The sequence below is a fragment of the Ammodytes marinus genome (assembly GCF_949987685.1).
Source record: "Ammodytes marinus genome assembly, chromosome: 13".
NCBI lineage: Eukaryota > Metazoa > Chordata > Actinopteri > Uranoscopiformes > Ammodytidae > Ammodytes > Ammodytes marinus.
Genome location: NC_137217.1, coordinates 29,266,625 through 29,281,566, shown reverse-complemented (window position 1 = coordinate 29,281,566; position 14,942 = coordinate 29,266,625). Strand labels below are relative to the sequence as shown.

The following is a 14,942-nucleotide window of genomic DNA, read 5'->3' as shown; positions in this document are numbered from 1 at the left end:
ATTGGAATTGATTAATTGTGAGAGTGTTCTGAGTTTGCCTTTCAATTTCTGACGGATAACATAGTTCTTCCTACAAAAAGTATTGGGAAAGTATGCGGGACATGGCAAACCAGTAAAATAAAGTATTAACGAAAAAGTTCACACATAAATGCTTACAACCATTGTCCTTTGATTATTTGTTTCTATCAACTACATAGTATAGTTAAGCCAATACAGTTTCATAGAAGAAGTGAAAATAGCTTGTGATAACATCTTCATATGTCTGTTTGGCCAACAGAACAAAACACAAAGTTATTCAACATGCAATCAAATGACACAGAGTTGCAAATCCTCACTACTTAAATACTTAAACCGAAAAATATTTATTTGTTTTTGTGCAATTGATCGATTCAAAATATCAATCGTCAGAATATATATTTCTGTGAATGGATTGTTCCAGCACTTTTACACTTGCAGACAAAACTGACACTGACACACATAAACCCACACACTTCCACAGAACAGCAAAGCGGATGTGAGTAAAGGATCCTTTTTCAGTGTCATCTACTGACACATGCCTGTTAATAGCCAATGGGAGGTATTAGAATAACCATCAGTTAATGACTAAATGAATCGGTCAATAAATCGGGGACTGGAAACTATGGATGAATGACTTCCTTATCTGAGATTGTTTATTTCAGATCACGTGTTGATGGAAAAGTGAGACCTTGCCAGATGTAAATTGAATTCAATGTATTCAATGTATGGCCTCCTCTTATCTAGCATCTGTTCTACTAGATATGTGATCCTCATCTATCTTACAACACTGCACCTTAATGCTGCGTTCACTTGGTGTTGGACGAGTGGGAAAATGCATGAGAATGATGCCTTCTCAAATTGGAACCAACTAATTACTAACTAATTCAGGTCAATCTGTGTTGTGTGAACAGCAACTAACTTTGACACTAATTACAGACATGCCACACCAGACTGGCAGACAGTTTCGGACAAAATAACTAAAGCTTCAAATTGTTTTAGATATCTTCAAAGCATGAATGTTGTTTGTTGTTGTTGCAAAATTCTGACTTTCCGACTTGAGAGCATGCAAAAAGCACAGCAAAATCAGAAAATCCAAGGAGCACCTGAAGGCAGCACAAGCTCAACAATTCTATCCAATTCAAGTTCCATATCTTTAGGTGCAACTTCCTGACCTCAGTGGTAGCTATGAGGTCAGTTTTTCCAGCCTTAGTCATCTGGTGATAACATGCTGCCATTATGTGAGTGGCTATGTGTGTGTGTGTGTGTGTGTGTGTGTGTGTGTGTGTGTGTGTGTGTGTGTGTGTGTGTGTGTGTGTGTGTGTGTGTGTGTGTGTGTGTGTGTGTGTGTGTGTGTGTGTGTGTGTGTGTGTGTGTGTGTGTGTGTGTGTGTGTGTGTGTGTGTGTGTATGTGTGTGTGTGGACAGTGGCTTTAGTACCATGTGATCTTTTAATGAAAGATAAGTGACATAATTGGAAGTTCCTCTATTATCTCATAACCAAAACAGGTTAGAGTGTAAGTGTGTGAGTGTGTGTACAAAGGTGAAACAGGTAGGATGAGTCGAACACACACACACACACACACAAAGCTCTCACTTAGTCAGAAAAACATGCAAACTCACACACACAAAGCTCTCACTTATTCAGAAAAACATGCAAACTCACACACACACACACACACACACACACACACACACACACACACACACACACAGATATACAGAGCGCTCCCTGCCGATGTTTTCATGTGAGATGTCATTACACGATAAAGGGGAAGCAACCAGGAAACCGCTTAAGCACTACTTCCTGTCTGTTGCCACGGAGACAGACCTCATTCTAGCAGTTTGCAAAAAAAAGTTTACCATGAAGTTTTTCACTCAAGCTAATTTCTTGCAGAAGGGTTTTTGTGTTGAGTGGGAGGCTAAAAACAAAGAGGCAGGTGTGTTTTTAGGTCGCAAACACACACACACACACATACACACACACAGGGCACTCCTCTTAGTCCCAGCTGCATCTAAAGTTTGACCCTTAACCTCCTTAACATCTGACAACAATTAACATGTGGAAAGTGCACTGGCTGGGTCTTTGTGAATGACCCAACAGCCCCTTCACTACAGCTGGTAGCCATTCAGATAAAACCTACAGATAAACAAACAGCGAAAGAATCTGGGGACACTTCCTCGTTTTGAAAATGAATCGTCAAATTCATGACTTCAGACATGTTTGCTCGATAGTTGCCAAGACTGACTGACTGCTCCGTTGTGAGCGATAATAGACTCACTATATGACTTACTCTCTCTCTCTCTCTCTCTCCCATGTTTCCCTTTGTTTAGGCAACCAGCTCAAACAAAAGCCTCATTCATGAGAGTGAGTGATACTGGCTCGCAGATTTTATTGCTGTGATTCCAATAAACCTTACACCTCTAGGGGGAATTACTTTATGAAGGGTATTTCACCAGGATTAATCATTTATCAAAGACAAGGCAGTGCACTAGTTTACATCGGTTTGATGTCCGTGCAGCCATAATCAGCTGGATTTTCCATATTTATTTCAAGTTGATTGGCAGTTCAGATTGAAAACAAAACAAAACACAGTTGAATATAATAGAATAGCTTCAGCCCTAAAGTTAGCAGCGTAGATACACATACAATATGAATATCTTAAGTGTTAAAAAAAGAGGTTTACAATAGCCTATCTATCCTTTTCCACCAACAATAACCGGGTTACAGGTCCGGGCCGGTGCTAGAGTCGGCTCGCAGTCTAAATTTTTTCTCTGATGAGAATGAATTAAATTTAAAAGCAAACGAAACCATCAGTGCAAAGAATGCTATTTTTATATCATTTTTCATGGGTACGCTCACCCAGGAACAACAGCTGGCATAGTAAAAACACTACCGCTTTTATCCAACGAGGGTGCAACAAAAATGAACACAAACCGAAAGTTCCTCGGAGCACCTTTTAAATATGGCGGGCTTGTAGTTTAAGTTGGTCTGGTCGGTCATGATAATCCGTCCCCCCCGGCCCCCTGACGTAGGCAGTTCGCAGTCCCAGCTCAAAACTGGTGCCGCCCAGGAACACGTTTTTCTGGCCGGGGAGAAAACCAAATAACTGGTTCCTCATTGGGCAGTGGCTCCGAAACGGCCCCCGATTTGAGGAACCAGCCTTTACTGTCCTAAAGGTCTTTGGTGGCGCGAGCTGGTGGAGTGTGCACTTCTTTAGGAAGAGAGGGAAAGAGAGACGGCAGGATGCATGACAATGAGGTAATGTATTAATATGTGACTAATAATAGTGATATGATGATGGTGAAATACAGTAAACTTTGATTTAATTGTACCATTCATAAACACAGGCTTTTCCAGTCTGCCTGCCGGAAATAGTTTTGCTGAGTTGGCGGGAAATTGTACCGGAGCAAAGGCATTAATAATAACTACCTAACAATAGCATTGTTATTGCTTATGGTCTCGTTTGCTGTTACAGGTAATTGTAATAGCAGGTCAAATAAGACTGTTTCATAAACATTAAAGAGTTCCTTGTGAGTAGTTTAAGTACTCGTAGAAAAGATATAGCATACATGAAACTCAGCAAGAAAAATAATTGTGTTAAATGCATATGACTACTGTACATAACTTTCAAAAGTCCAAAAGTCACTGTATCACGAGTTTGTAAAAGTATTAAGTTACAGCACAGTTGTGTGCAGGTGTGTGTGTGTATACGTGTGTGTGTGTGTGTGTGTGTGTGTGTGTGTGTGTGTGTGTGTGTGTGTGTGTGTCAGCCTGTGACACCCTCCTGGCTACTCATTGTTTTGATTCTACCTTGAACAAGGGACAAACGGGGAGGGACATTCACACTGACACTGACAGGAGCTGCATTCCAGCATAGGTGAACACACACACACACACACACACACACACACACACACACACACACACACATACAAAAAGGGGGTTAAGCCACTCCCTTTTGAACTGGCTGCATCACTGGATTATTGCTAAATTCTTTCTGGGGTTTTCACTTGTCAGAACAAGCAGAGGCACAACGTCAGCAGCAATACAAAGCAGAGCGGTGGATAGAGACAGGCAGATTCAGATAGGGTGACGAGTGAAGGCTAGGTAGAAAAACTGCAGTTATTCAGTTAACACAAGATAGTATAGGCTAGGGAGTGAGAGAGAGAGAGAGAGAGAGAGAGAGAGAGAGAGAGAAAGAGAGAGAGAGACACTGAGGGGTGTGTCAAAGCAATTTAGTTCCTCAAGGAAGTACAACTCAACATTATCTTAAGACAGTGACAGAGGCGAGTGCTGCAGGAGGGCTGGGTTTTTTTGTGCATGGGGTTTTTTGGAAATTTCCAAACGATGAAATGAAGGGATCCCGTTAAATCCACCGTCCGGTGCTGTCAACCTGAGACACTGAGCATAAGGAGAGAGAGAGATATCTACCACAGACCAGGAGGGAGGGAGACCCACACACACACTCACTCACTCACTCACACATACAGGTAAGACACACTTCTGCTGTGTTCATGTGCCAGTAAAAAAAAAACGAAGAAAAAAAAACGAAAATCCTCAGATTAGTGTTAAGTCTTCTTGTGTTGTTCCTGGAAAAAAAATAAGTATATTAATCTTAAGCAGCTATTCGAGACAGAATGTGTAGACGTATGATTTGGAACAAATTGCGCGACTGCTCTGCATGCACTTCCCCATCTTGAGCGCACACACAAGTAGAAACAAGTACAAGTGACAAGTACAGATGTAGAGCACTTAGACACTTTTATGTTGCTCAACTCAAATCTCAAAGGCAGTGGACTTTTCCCTCCATATTTGGCCTACTTTGATTTGACGCACCTAAAGTCACAGATAGCCTGTAAACCAGTGACAGAGTGCAATGTCATTCACACATACAGTGGTGCAGATATACAGTGGTGCAGATACGAGAGACAATTACAAAACTACAAGCTGTGGGCCTCTGTTTCTGTGGATGAGTCCCCCCCGCCATTTACCCAACTGTCTGTCTGTTTCGCTTCCCTTTTGAAGCAATCGGTCGGTTAAGGATTGAGTAACGGCACAATGTTGCAAGAGAAAGTGCAATGTGTGCTTCTGAGGGGATTTCAAAATGCGTTCTCTAGACTATTACTTAAACAAGAAAAAACATTTATGGAGGATTTTTTTGTTTTAAAAACAGGATTTTAAGGCATTATAAACTAAGAATGCTAATCCTAAACACATTTGCATTAAGAATTCAATATGCCACTAAAGTTAAATAACATTAAGAGTTAAAAGTTGCAGAAGAAGTTTAAAAAAAAACAAGGTTTACATATCTCAACCCATTGCTCAGTTTAAAAACACACAGCGGAAGTGACACCTCATGGTGGCATAAGACTCATCTTTCAGAGAACTGTTGTCTACGGTAGAGCTGCAAGATTTAGAAAAAAGATATGTGATTGAGATTATTGAGACTGATATTGCTGCGTTGCATAACTGCGGTATGATTTACCATACTAGAGGGAATGATTACTTTACATCATTATTTTCACTTTCATTTAAAAACCTAATTACGGTGGAAATCTCGACCAAAACAAAGATGATTTCTTAAGACTGTAGTAATATGATGTGTAGGCAGGACATCTCTGCAGCATTACAATAGTTAATTTAAAGTGGTATTGTGACACACTTTAATTTCTTACAAATATTCCACCTTTCTGCAATTTGAAATTGAAGTCGTTTATATTGTGAATTTGATTACATTTAAATACAATTGTCCAGCTGTAGTCTACATGCAAATAAATAGTAGTTTAATTTTTTGTTTTATCTTTTTCGGTTCACCACTATAGGACACAGTTATATATTAAAGTTTTACCATTACGACTAACAGTGTAGCCCAGTGATGACCTTTAACAATAGCCTCCTTGTTTTCATATGATTGAGTGACTATGGCTTTTCTGAGATTCTTTCTGGAACATTCTCATTGTGCAATCTGATCAAAAGGCAGCGGGGCCGGCCAGCTTAAAAGAAGACCCTGTACTCTCAACCTCACAAGTTACAATTCAGTTTACCAACAACACGTTTAGTAAGTCAGTGAATATGTCTGTATGTGGCCTTGTTGCTCACTACTACATATACAAAGGATATTTTCGATAGGCTGAGTCAAAAGGGGCTTCATGAATCTATAAGAGGATTTGTATTCAAACACACACACATATACACACACACACACACACACACACACACACACACAAATATGTGTGCAGCAAATGGCAAGGACAAGAGCACACAAATAAACACCAAGAAAAAAAGCCAACGCATTATTTTCTTGGCAAAATTACCGTACTGAAAGCAGAAACAACCGGAAACAGCTTTTTCTCGACTATGTGCACATTCACGTGTACACAAGTTTACACATGTACGCAAACACTGACAAGTCATCCGAGGAATGTGAAAAATGCACCTCTCTACCAGCCTTGGTGGCTCCAGCTCTCACTCTATCTGACTGTCAATCCAGGTGGGACATGGCAGGGGAAAAAAAAACGATATTTTTTTTTTCTAGCACTGGTCAATTTTGAGATGAATTGCTATTTTGCTACAATAACATATATTCTAGTATAAATAAAAGGTCAGAAATTGATATGTAGGGGTCTATTTGACTAAACATTGTCTGTTTGCATCTGTATATTTCTCCTATACAACCATATTTAATGTCTATTATCTCAACATAGTTTTATTCCATACTCTAAACCAAACATATCAACTTCTAAAGCAAGTTAACTTTCCATAATCATTCTGAGCACTATTCTGAAGGTTATTACAGAAGGATTTGTTGATATATATAGTCTGATGTATGATACATTTTCTTCTTAAAAAAGGCAGACAGAGTTGTACATTCATAACTTTTTAAAAAGGCAGTTTTCGAAAATATGTTATTTTAAAACGTTGGACCCTAATATGTTTAGCAAACATTAAGTAAAGATTTTACTTATTTTTCTCTACATGGATTGGTTCTTAAGAGATGCAAATTGACACATAATTAGTTAGATATCGCCAAATTTGCATAGGCCTATTTATTCAAACATCTCTGAAACCATTGGCATGCAAAACCGAATTGTTTTGATGCAAGTAATCAACTGGCAAAGTTAAACCTGCAGTGTGTAGAATTTTTGGTTTTATTTCCTAGCAGATTTTGTAGAAAGTAATCATAATATCCATAAGTACATTTAATTTAGTGCATAATAGCTGATTTTTTTTTTTTTAATTATTATTTTTTTCCCTTAGAAAGGGTCTCATATATGTCCATATTTCTGCATATTTTGGACCAAGGCCTAGTGCCGCCATCTTGAAAGTGTCATAGTTGGAATGTCATCAGGTGCATTGTTTAAAATTTTGAATTGTTCTTGTCCTTGAAGGCCACTGTAGCTTCTGTTATTATTCAAAAGGGGTGGGGTTACCCAGGGAGTGTTGCATTCTAGAACTTTGTAGAACTTTCTTGATGATGTCATATTACACACTGCACCTTTAAGAGATGATATATATAAGTTACAATGTTACCTATTTACCTGAAGTGTCTTGCGTTCACCGTAGCATTTTAAGATTTGCAGTGCTCTGCTTGGCTGCTACATTAGCTCTGAAACAAAGTATGACTATCTCTACTCCGATATTTCCACCTCTGCTCTACTATTTTAAATTTTATTTATTCAGCAATATTAGGGTCTCACACACACAGTGCACAGGTGCTTGGCAATCCCAGGTGGCATTTGGGTGATAAAAACAAATACTTGAGCACGTAATGCAGTCCCTCCCTGGCTGTTTAAAAGCCCTCTTCAATCCGTCTAGCATTAGATAATTGATGCTCAAAAATGTAAAGTGTCCTTGCTGTAAGCAACCTAACGACTGCGTGAGAGAGAAGTGGGTTTCAAAGCCAATGTGCTCCTCTAAAACCCAAACATTTCAACACTCTCGAAATGGTCTCAACCATCTGATATAACTGCATAAAATAAACATTGTAAACACTCAAAAAATCCAGGCATTTAGCCATATCCAGCTGTTTCGTTATTTTATATAATACTGTTCGGTGGCAATACTCTGCACGTCCCCTTCAAGTCCCCAATAGTCTGTTTAGCAAATTAATGAGCTTGGGAGGGTGATTTTGAAATAGCTATCACGCTGCTCCACTTCCATTATCACCGTTGAGGAAAATGAATCTAATGAATGTTCTGTAATTCCCCACAGGGAACCCCGAAGCTTTCGTAACAAAGCGTGCTATTAGGGCATGTGACACTTGTTCAAAATGAATGGTTAGGCATGCTAAGTAGCAGCTAGCGAGCTACCCCATGCAAGTGACTGTTTGCCCTATTATTAATGCTGATTGGGGCGCACACCAGGGGATAGGGAGCGCTGCCTGTTTTGCATGATACCATCGTTAATGTGTATCACGTTTGTTATTAGTGAGCTGTGTGTGTGTGCAGTCGTTTGCTGACTGTGCATAACTGGAGTCAGTCAACAGGGATATTATCATTTGGAAGATGCTTTCTACTGAGCACAAATAGACAGAACGCATTGAGGAAACGTCATTTTAAAAGGTGGAGTAAGTTATTATGGAGAAGGCTTGTTGTCAGAATCACTTCTTGTGAAAGGCAGTGAATATGTCCTCATGGTCCACTATCTGTCTGTACTGTGTGCGCACTGAAAACATACACAGCCTAGACTTTGAAAATGGGCATGTTGCTTGCTAGAGAGGTCCACAATTGTTTACATACCGCTATTTACACAACATTTTACAGAGCCTATGCTGTGTATTAACACTGTATTTTTTTCAGCACACACACAGTATGTACAGGTAGTGGATTGTGAGGAGATATTCACTGATTTCCACAAAAAGTGACAATTTTGACACCAAATCGCTGACTACACCTTTAAACTGACAGCTTACATACATTATGCTGTTGCTGCTAATGCACATGATGTTCCAACAACAGCAGTACATAGCAGTTGTTTTGTTACAGACCCCAGGCCAGTAATTACAGTAACCAACCATTGGGTTCGGGGGTGCTCACTTTCCTTCTGTTCTGGCCCCTTCCACCACTGATGCAATCTGGAAACAGCAGGCATGGACCTGTCCCAGCTATGCAGCCTACGTGCCTCTCTCAAACACTTGTCCACACAGGCCAGAAGTGCGATTTAGCTCAGAAAGTTTTAACCTAAAGATGCTCAGTAGCTGCTGTTTGAGGGATTGTAAGTTTGAGTATAAGGTGAAATGTAGAACAAGTAAGAAAAGATACTTAGTGGCACTGATGCATGTAAGAGATATTGTATTACTTTGTTGATTTGTCTTAGTCATTACAAAATGCCTAAGATTAAGCTGAATTGGTAGTTAAGCCCTTAAGTAAGAATGTAATTGTTATGTGTGTGTGTGTGTGTGTGTGTGTGTGTGTGTGTGTGTGTTCGCGGGACTTGAGATGTAGCTATCTATCAAACATACAAACAACAAAGTATTTCTTTCAAATATAATATAAGTCGTCTTACTCTGATCCCTTTAATATTTATTTTCATAGCGTGGACATTTTAACTTTACACTAATCTCCTTTGTTTGCTTTTTCTAGAAAGAAAAATAAATCGGCTAAATAAAAAATGCAAATGTGATTGTGGATGATTCTTTCCAAATCTGCCTGCTTTCATGTTAAGAGATTAGTGAGGGAAATTAGACACAATTAAAAAAGGTATTAATTAGTTTTACAGTTTAATACGTGGCTGAAGACTCACTTTTGTTGCATTGGCCTTTAACACAGGTTGAGACTTTGACACTCCTAACTTTTTTCTCATGTATCTTATATGCTGTTTTGTAGTGTATCTTGTAACAGCACTTTGGTCAACTGATGTTGTTTTTAAATGTGCTATAGAAATACATTTGACTTTGACTTTGAATTCAAACTGTTGTGTTGACAGTCAAGGGTAAACAGCGGATTTTGTGGTTGTGTGTGTGTCTCAGTGTGCTGTTTGCTGATGACCTCCCAGGGGATGTGGGGGTTCTGATAGATGCAAGGTGTGGTTCAAATCTCAGAGGAGAAATTAACAGTCTCTTCCATGATACTTTTCCCTGTTGGCTTCATATGTACGAGGCCGGTACAAAAACAAACACTAGAAGCTATAACGTTACATAGAAGCAGTTTCGAATTTCATATGACATACTGAATTTGCTGTGGTTGTTAACTTGATACTGTGAAGAGATATCAGTTTACTTGTATGAATGGACAAGTATTTCAGCGCGTGTGGTATTCAACTAAATAGTTGGCCTGCCGTACACACTCACTTAACCTCCAACTATTCCCCTAAAGCTGCTTGTTGTATGGCAGTAAAATACTAAAACTGCAACCAGGTGTAAAGAATTTCTCCTATCTCGTTATTTAAAAGGTGCTCCAAGGAACTTTCAGTGTGTTCATTCTTGCACCCCCTTTGAACATAAGCGGTGGTGTTTTTACGCCAGCTGTCGTTCCTGGGTGAGCGTACCCATGACAAAGGCATTAAGAAAAACAATATAAAAATAGCATTCTTTGTACTGATGGCCTCGTTTGCTGTTACATGGAATTTATGGTACTTCAATGTTGCGTGTATAAACATCATCACTATTTTCTTAGATTAAGCACTTATTGTTCTATGTGATGGAGAAAAGGGTGCAGTTAGAAAAGTATACACACAATGAAACAAAAACATGACACACATACCTCACCACAAATCAGGTCTAACCATCAATTAAAAACTAAAAAGATGAAGGAAAAGGAAGAGATCAATTCTAATGCCGGTAATGATAACGCAAGTGCTTGAGCTTGCTTCCTTGTACAATCAATGGTCCTTTGATAAAATCAATGGCCTCTCAGAGTCATCGGAGTGATGGGAAAAAGGATACAAAATAAGAACAATGTGTCACATAAATACATATAAAGAACACTCCATTAGTCTCTCCTCACTGTATACAAACTTCTGGCCAGCCTTCAGTTTCAATAAACCTTTTCCATCTTTATACATTGTTTGTTTTGTTTTCTTTACACCATCCTCAATTGTATTTACAAGAAATCCTTCAAAATGATAGTAATGTTTAATAAACCTTTTTCAATTGGTTGATATTCAAGGAGTCTACAGTATCTGGAGAGTAGTATCTTTACCAAATGCAAGAAATGACAAATCTTGTGAAACACAGCATACACACCAAAGAGCTATCCTTATCCACTTAGTGAAAAAAACGACTTGCAAATGTTCAATCTGTTTACCTCTGTGATTAGAAGTATTATGTGCGATTCATAGTTGTCATTCTGGATCTACTCATTCAGTCCTAATATATTAGTTCTCACCACTTGTGTTTGAAACTACTACAAAAACCACTAAATTTGAATTAATCAACGGAAAGGGCGTCTGCCCGGAAATGATTGTGTGGCAAACAAATGTGTAAACCTGGAGTGCTGTCCATATCTTAATTTAATATTCTCTTCTTGTGAAGGATTCAGCACCCAGTTTTTTCATTGGGAATCAAGCTTGTTCTTTTGTATTTTTAACGAATCAACATTGAACTACTTCTTTCTTTCTCCACTGTCAAACTAGACCACCATATTTAGTTTATAGATGTCATTTTGGATTCACTTATCGTAATGTATTAGTTCTAACCAATGTTGGAAAGTACTGCAAAAATTACAAATTACAAAAAAAAAAAAAAGTTAACTAACCAACATTGAAAATGTCTTCTATTTTTCTCCCCTTGTCAATCCAGACCACCATGGACCACTTCAGCTCCAAAGACATGGCCATGCGGGCGCAGAAAAAGATCCTCAGCACCGTGGCAACCAAGAGCTCCGTGCAAATGTTCATCGACGACACGACCAGCGAGATCCTGGACGAACTGTACCGCGTCTCCAAAGAATACTGCGGCAATAAGTCTGAGGCCCAGAAAGTGGTGAAAAACCTGGTCAAGATCGCGGTGAAGATCGGGGTTCTGTTCCGGAACAATCGCTTCAGCACGGAGGAGATGGGCATCGCACAGGACTTCAAGAAGAAACTCAACCAAGGCGCCATGACAGCTATCAGCTTCTATGAGGTAAGATTCCATTTTTAAAGTTTTTTTCTTTTAAAGATTATTTTTTTTTGGTATTTTCAAGCGTTATTTGTAGTACAGAGTTGAAATGGGGAGACAGAGAGAGAGGGGGGATGACCTGCAGTAAAGGTCCACGGGTCGGATTTGAACCCAATATATTATTTTAATTAGTCTTATTGGTCTCCAAATTTAAAAGAAAATGTTTGCTTTTCTTGTTTTGTTTTGTATTATTTTGACGTCTGAAGTACATTAGTTCATTCTTAAATTATGTGTATTGTTCTATGTATGGTACAGGTGGACTTTACTTCCTTGAGGTAGAGTGACGCAAAACATTTACATTTAAAATGTTGAACTATTCCTTTAAGACCATTTCCACGTTTTATGAATTAACTCTTTAAGGACGTGATTGTGATTTACCCTGCTTGTTACCAGAGTTGATTCATTCATAATTCATAAGTTACCAACTATATATTCCTCAGTTATAACTACCTATCAGATCATGTGTGAATGTCGATAGATATCCTGCTATCGGTGCATGAATGTGTGTGTGTGAATGGTAACGTGGGAATTGGAACAGGTCTCCCTTTAATAAGATTCTTCAGTCTCAATTGGATTTACCTGTATAAATAAAGGTTAAAAAAAACATTTAAAATGTCTTTGAAAAGATACAAAGAGATGTACAAAAACCTCCTAACAATATTCTAACATTACATTTAATTTCCACCCTCAACCCCCCAGGTGGATTTTACCTTCGACAAGGAGGTGATGGGAGAACTGTTGACCAGTTGCCGAGATCTGTTGCTGAAGTTGGTCAACACTCACCTCACACCCAAATCTCACGGTCGCATCAGCCACGTCTTCAACCATTACGCCGACCCTGAGCTCCTGACCAAACTGTACGAACCCAGCGGCCCATTCAGACCACACCTCACCAAGATATGCAAAGGACTAGACAAACTCATGGAGGACGGGACAATATGATATGAAACTATGAAACCCCCCCCCCCCCAAAAAAAAAAAAACAGTTTAAAAATGTCATCAGTCAAGACACTGGGAGAAAGATATACAGGCCTACACAGGCAAGACTTAAGAAGACTCGGAACTGTTGGACATAATTGCTCTTATTGCCGCATAGGACTGGCAACGTACGGCAACGAGATTTGAGAACGCAACTGCAGATGCCATATTGTTTTCAAAGAACCTAAAAATTAAGTTGGTTGACTTATTTCCTCAAGTTTTTAGGCGATATGTATATATAGAGGCTACTGTATAAGTGTGATATACAGTTGCTCTACTCAAAAGAAAGTTACACAGAAACCAAACTTGAATATAAATTGGTTTATATTATATCAGCTTTTTTTATTAGATTCGAGGTGGAGTCAGTTATTTATGGGGAATGCTTGTTGTCAAAATCACCAGAACACAGTTGTGTCCATACAGTCAGTGTGTGCAATGGAAAAAAAAATCCAGTGTTAATACACAACATAGGCTCTGTAAATGGGCTACAGTGGGCTTTACATACCAGGGATTTATTTTTTTCAAGCACACACACAGTGCAAACAGGTAGTGGATAGAGAGGAGATATTCACTAATTTTGAACCAAAACAATTAAATGACAACAAGTGTTCTCCAGAATCGTTGACTCCACCTTTAAGTAATTTCATATGATTATTTTTTTTATATTTGAGACTTTGAAATGTTTCATTCAGAACTACTGATGTTGTGTATTGAGGAGAGAAGGAGTTAAGGTTTAAAACAGCTGAAGCAGAATCATAGATAGTATATAAAAGAATGAGCAGATTGCATAAGGAGAACCGTGGAACAGGGAACACTGCTACTGTAACACAGCACTGCCATCTGGTGGTGAGGATGAGGTAACACAATGAACTGTATTTACTGAGGCGTCTGCAATACAAAGCAGACAATAATAAAGCAAGTAACCCCCACAGTGGACAATCATTTACACACTTTGTATGACGGCTTCAAAGTAACAAGGTGTGTCTTACAATCATAGAAAATGTGTTTTTTTCCCCCAATACATTAATTCAAGAAGTGAATCGTTCATATCGAGCTTAAGACATTTCTGATATTTTGAGACAGTGGATTTTTGATTTTTCATGATCCAAAGCCGTAACCATCTAAATTAAAACTGAAAAAAGCCTTGACATTTTGAAATATATGACAGAACATTTTTTTATTTTAAAAATATCAAGAACATAGATAACAATCAACAAAAAAGACCCATAAAGTGTGATGATTTAATAATTCATGTTTTTCCGATAATTCCATTGCAGGTGCTATTTGGTTTTACGTGACATCAGATGAATACAGAAACTCCACCTTACATTATAATTAAATATTGCAACGTACTAGTTTACTTTTTATAATATTTTTAACATTTTGTAAATCAGTTGAACTATTAAGTTACAGATGACAGCTAAAGACAGTGAACAGCTACTGAAGGTGCATTTATGTAGACAAATAAATACATATTAGACCTGAACCTAAACATATGAAAAACATTTTTTTTTAATTATTTCTACAAAAACTTACATGTCAAAAAATATGTCTATAACAAATAAAAATATTGCTGTCAAAATACATAAATAGACGTCTCATTTTTTGGCTATTTCAGTGGATAAGCATAAACAGACAATTTTATGAGTTGTAGTGTGTGGTGTTAACATTTCAGTGATCATGCTTTTTATCCTATAGCTAAAAGGTTTTTAGCATATTGTGTTTAGTCAGAAAAACGTGGCCTACTTTGAATGATCAGGCAGTGAGGTAGCATCACACACACACACACACACACACACACACACACACACACACACACACACACACACACACACACACACACACACAC

The 14,942-nt window shown here is 38.4% G+C and overlaps 1 protein-coding gene across 2 annotated transcripts; it reads left to right on the top strand.

Annotated features, from left to right (window-relative positions):
- The first annotated feature begins 3,194 nt into the window (after positions 1–3,194).
- On the top strand, positions 3,195–14,110 carry tnfaip8l2b (tumor necrosis factor, alpha-induced protein 8-like 2b). Of its 2 annotated transcripts, none has more exons than XM_080039774.1 (3): positions 3,195–3,276; positions 11,756–12,079; positions 12,815–14,110. In XM_080039774.1, the coding sequence occupies exons 1-3, from the start codon at positions 3,262–3,264 to the stop codon at positions 13,055–13,057; spliced, it is 582 nt and encodes a 193-aa protein (XP_079895900.1). In that variant the 5' UTR covers positions 3,195–3,261; the 3' UTR covers positions 13,058–14,110. The 2 variants fall into 2 exon arrangements, with proteins under 2 accessions (XP_079895900.1, XP_079895901.1); XM_080039775.1 differs by lacking the exon at positions 3,195–3,276 and adding an exon at positions 4,065–4,508.
- Positions 14,111–14,942: the final 832 nt, after the last annotated feature.

Excerpts from the sequence above, each read along its gene's own strand:
- tnfaip8l2b (XM_080039774.1), top strand. Across the intron at positions 12,080-12,814 it reads CAGCTATCAGCTTCTATGAG|GTGGATTTTACCTTCGACAA; the intron begins GTAAGATTCCAT and ends TCAACCCCCCAG.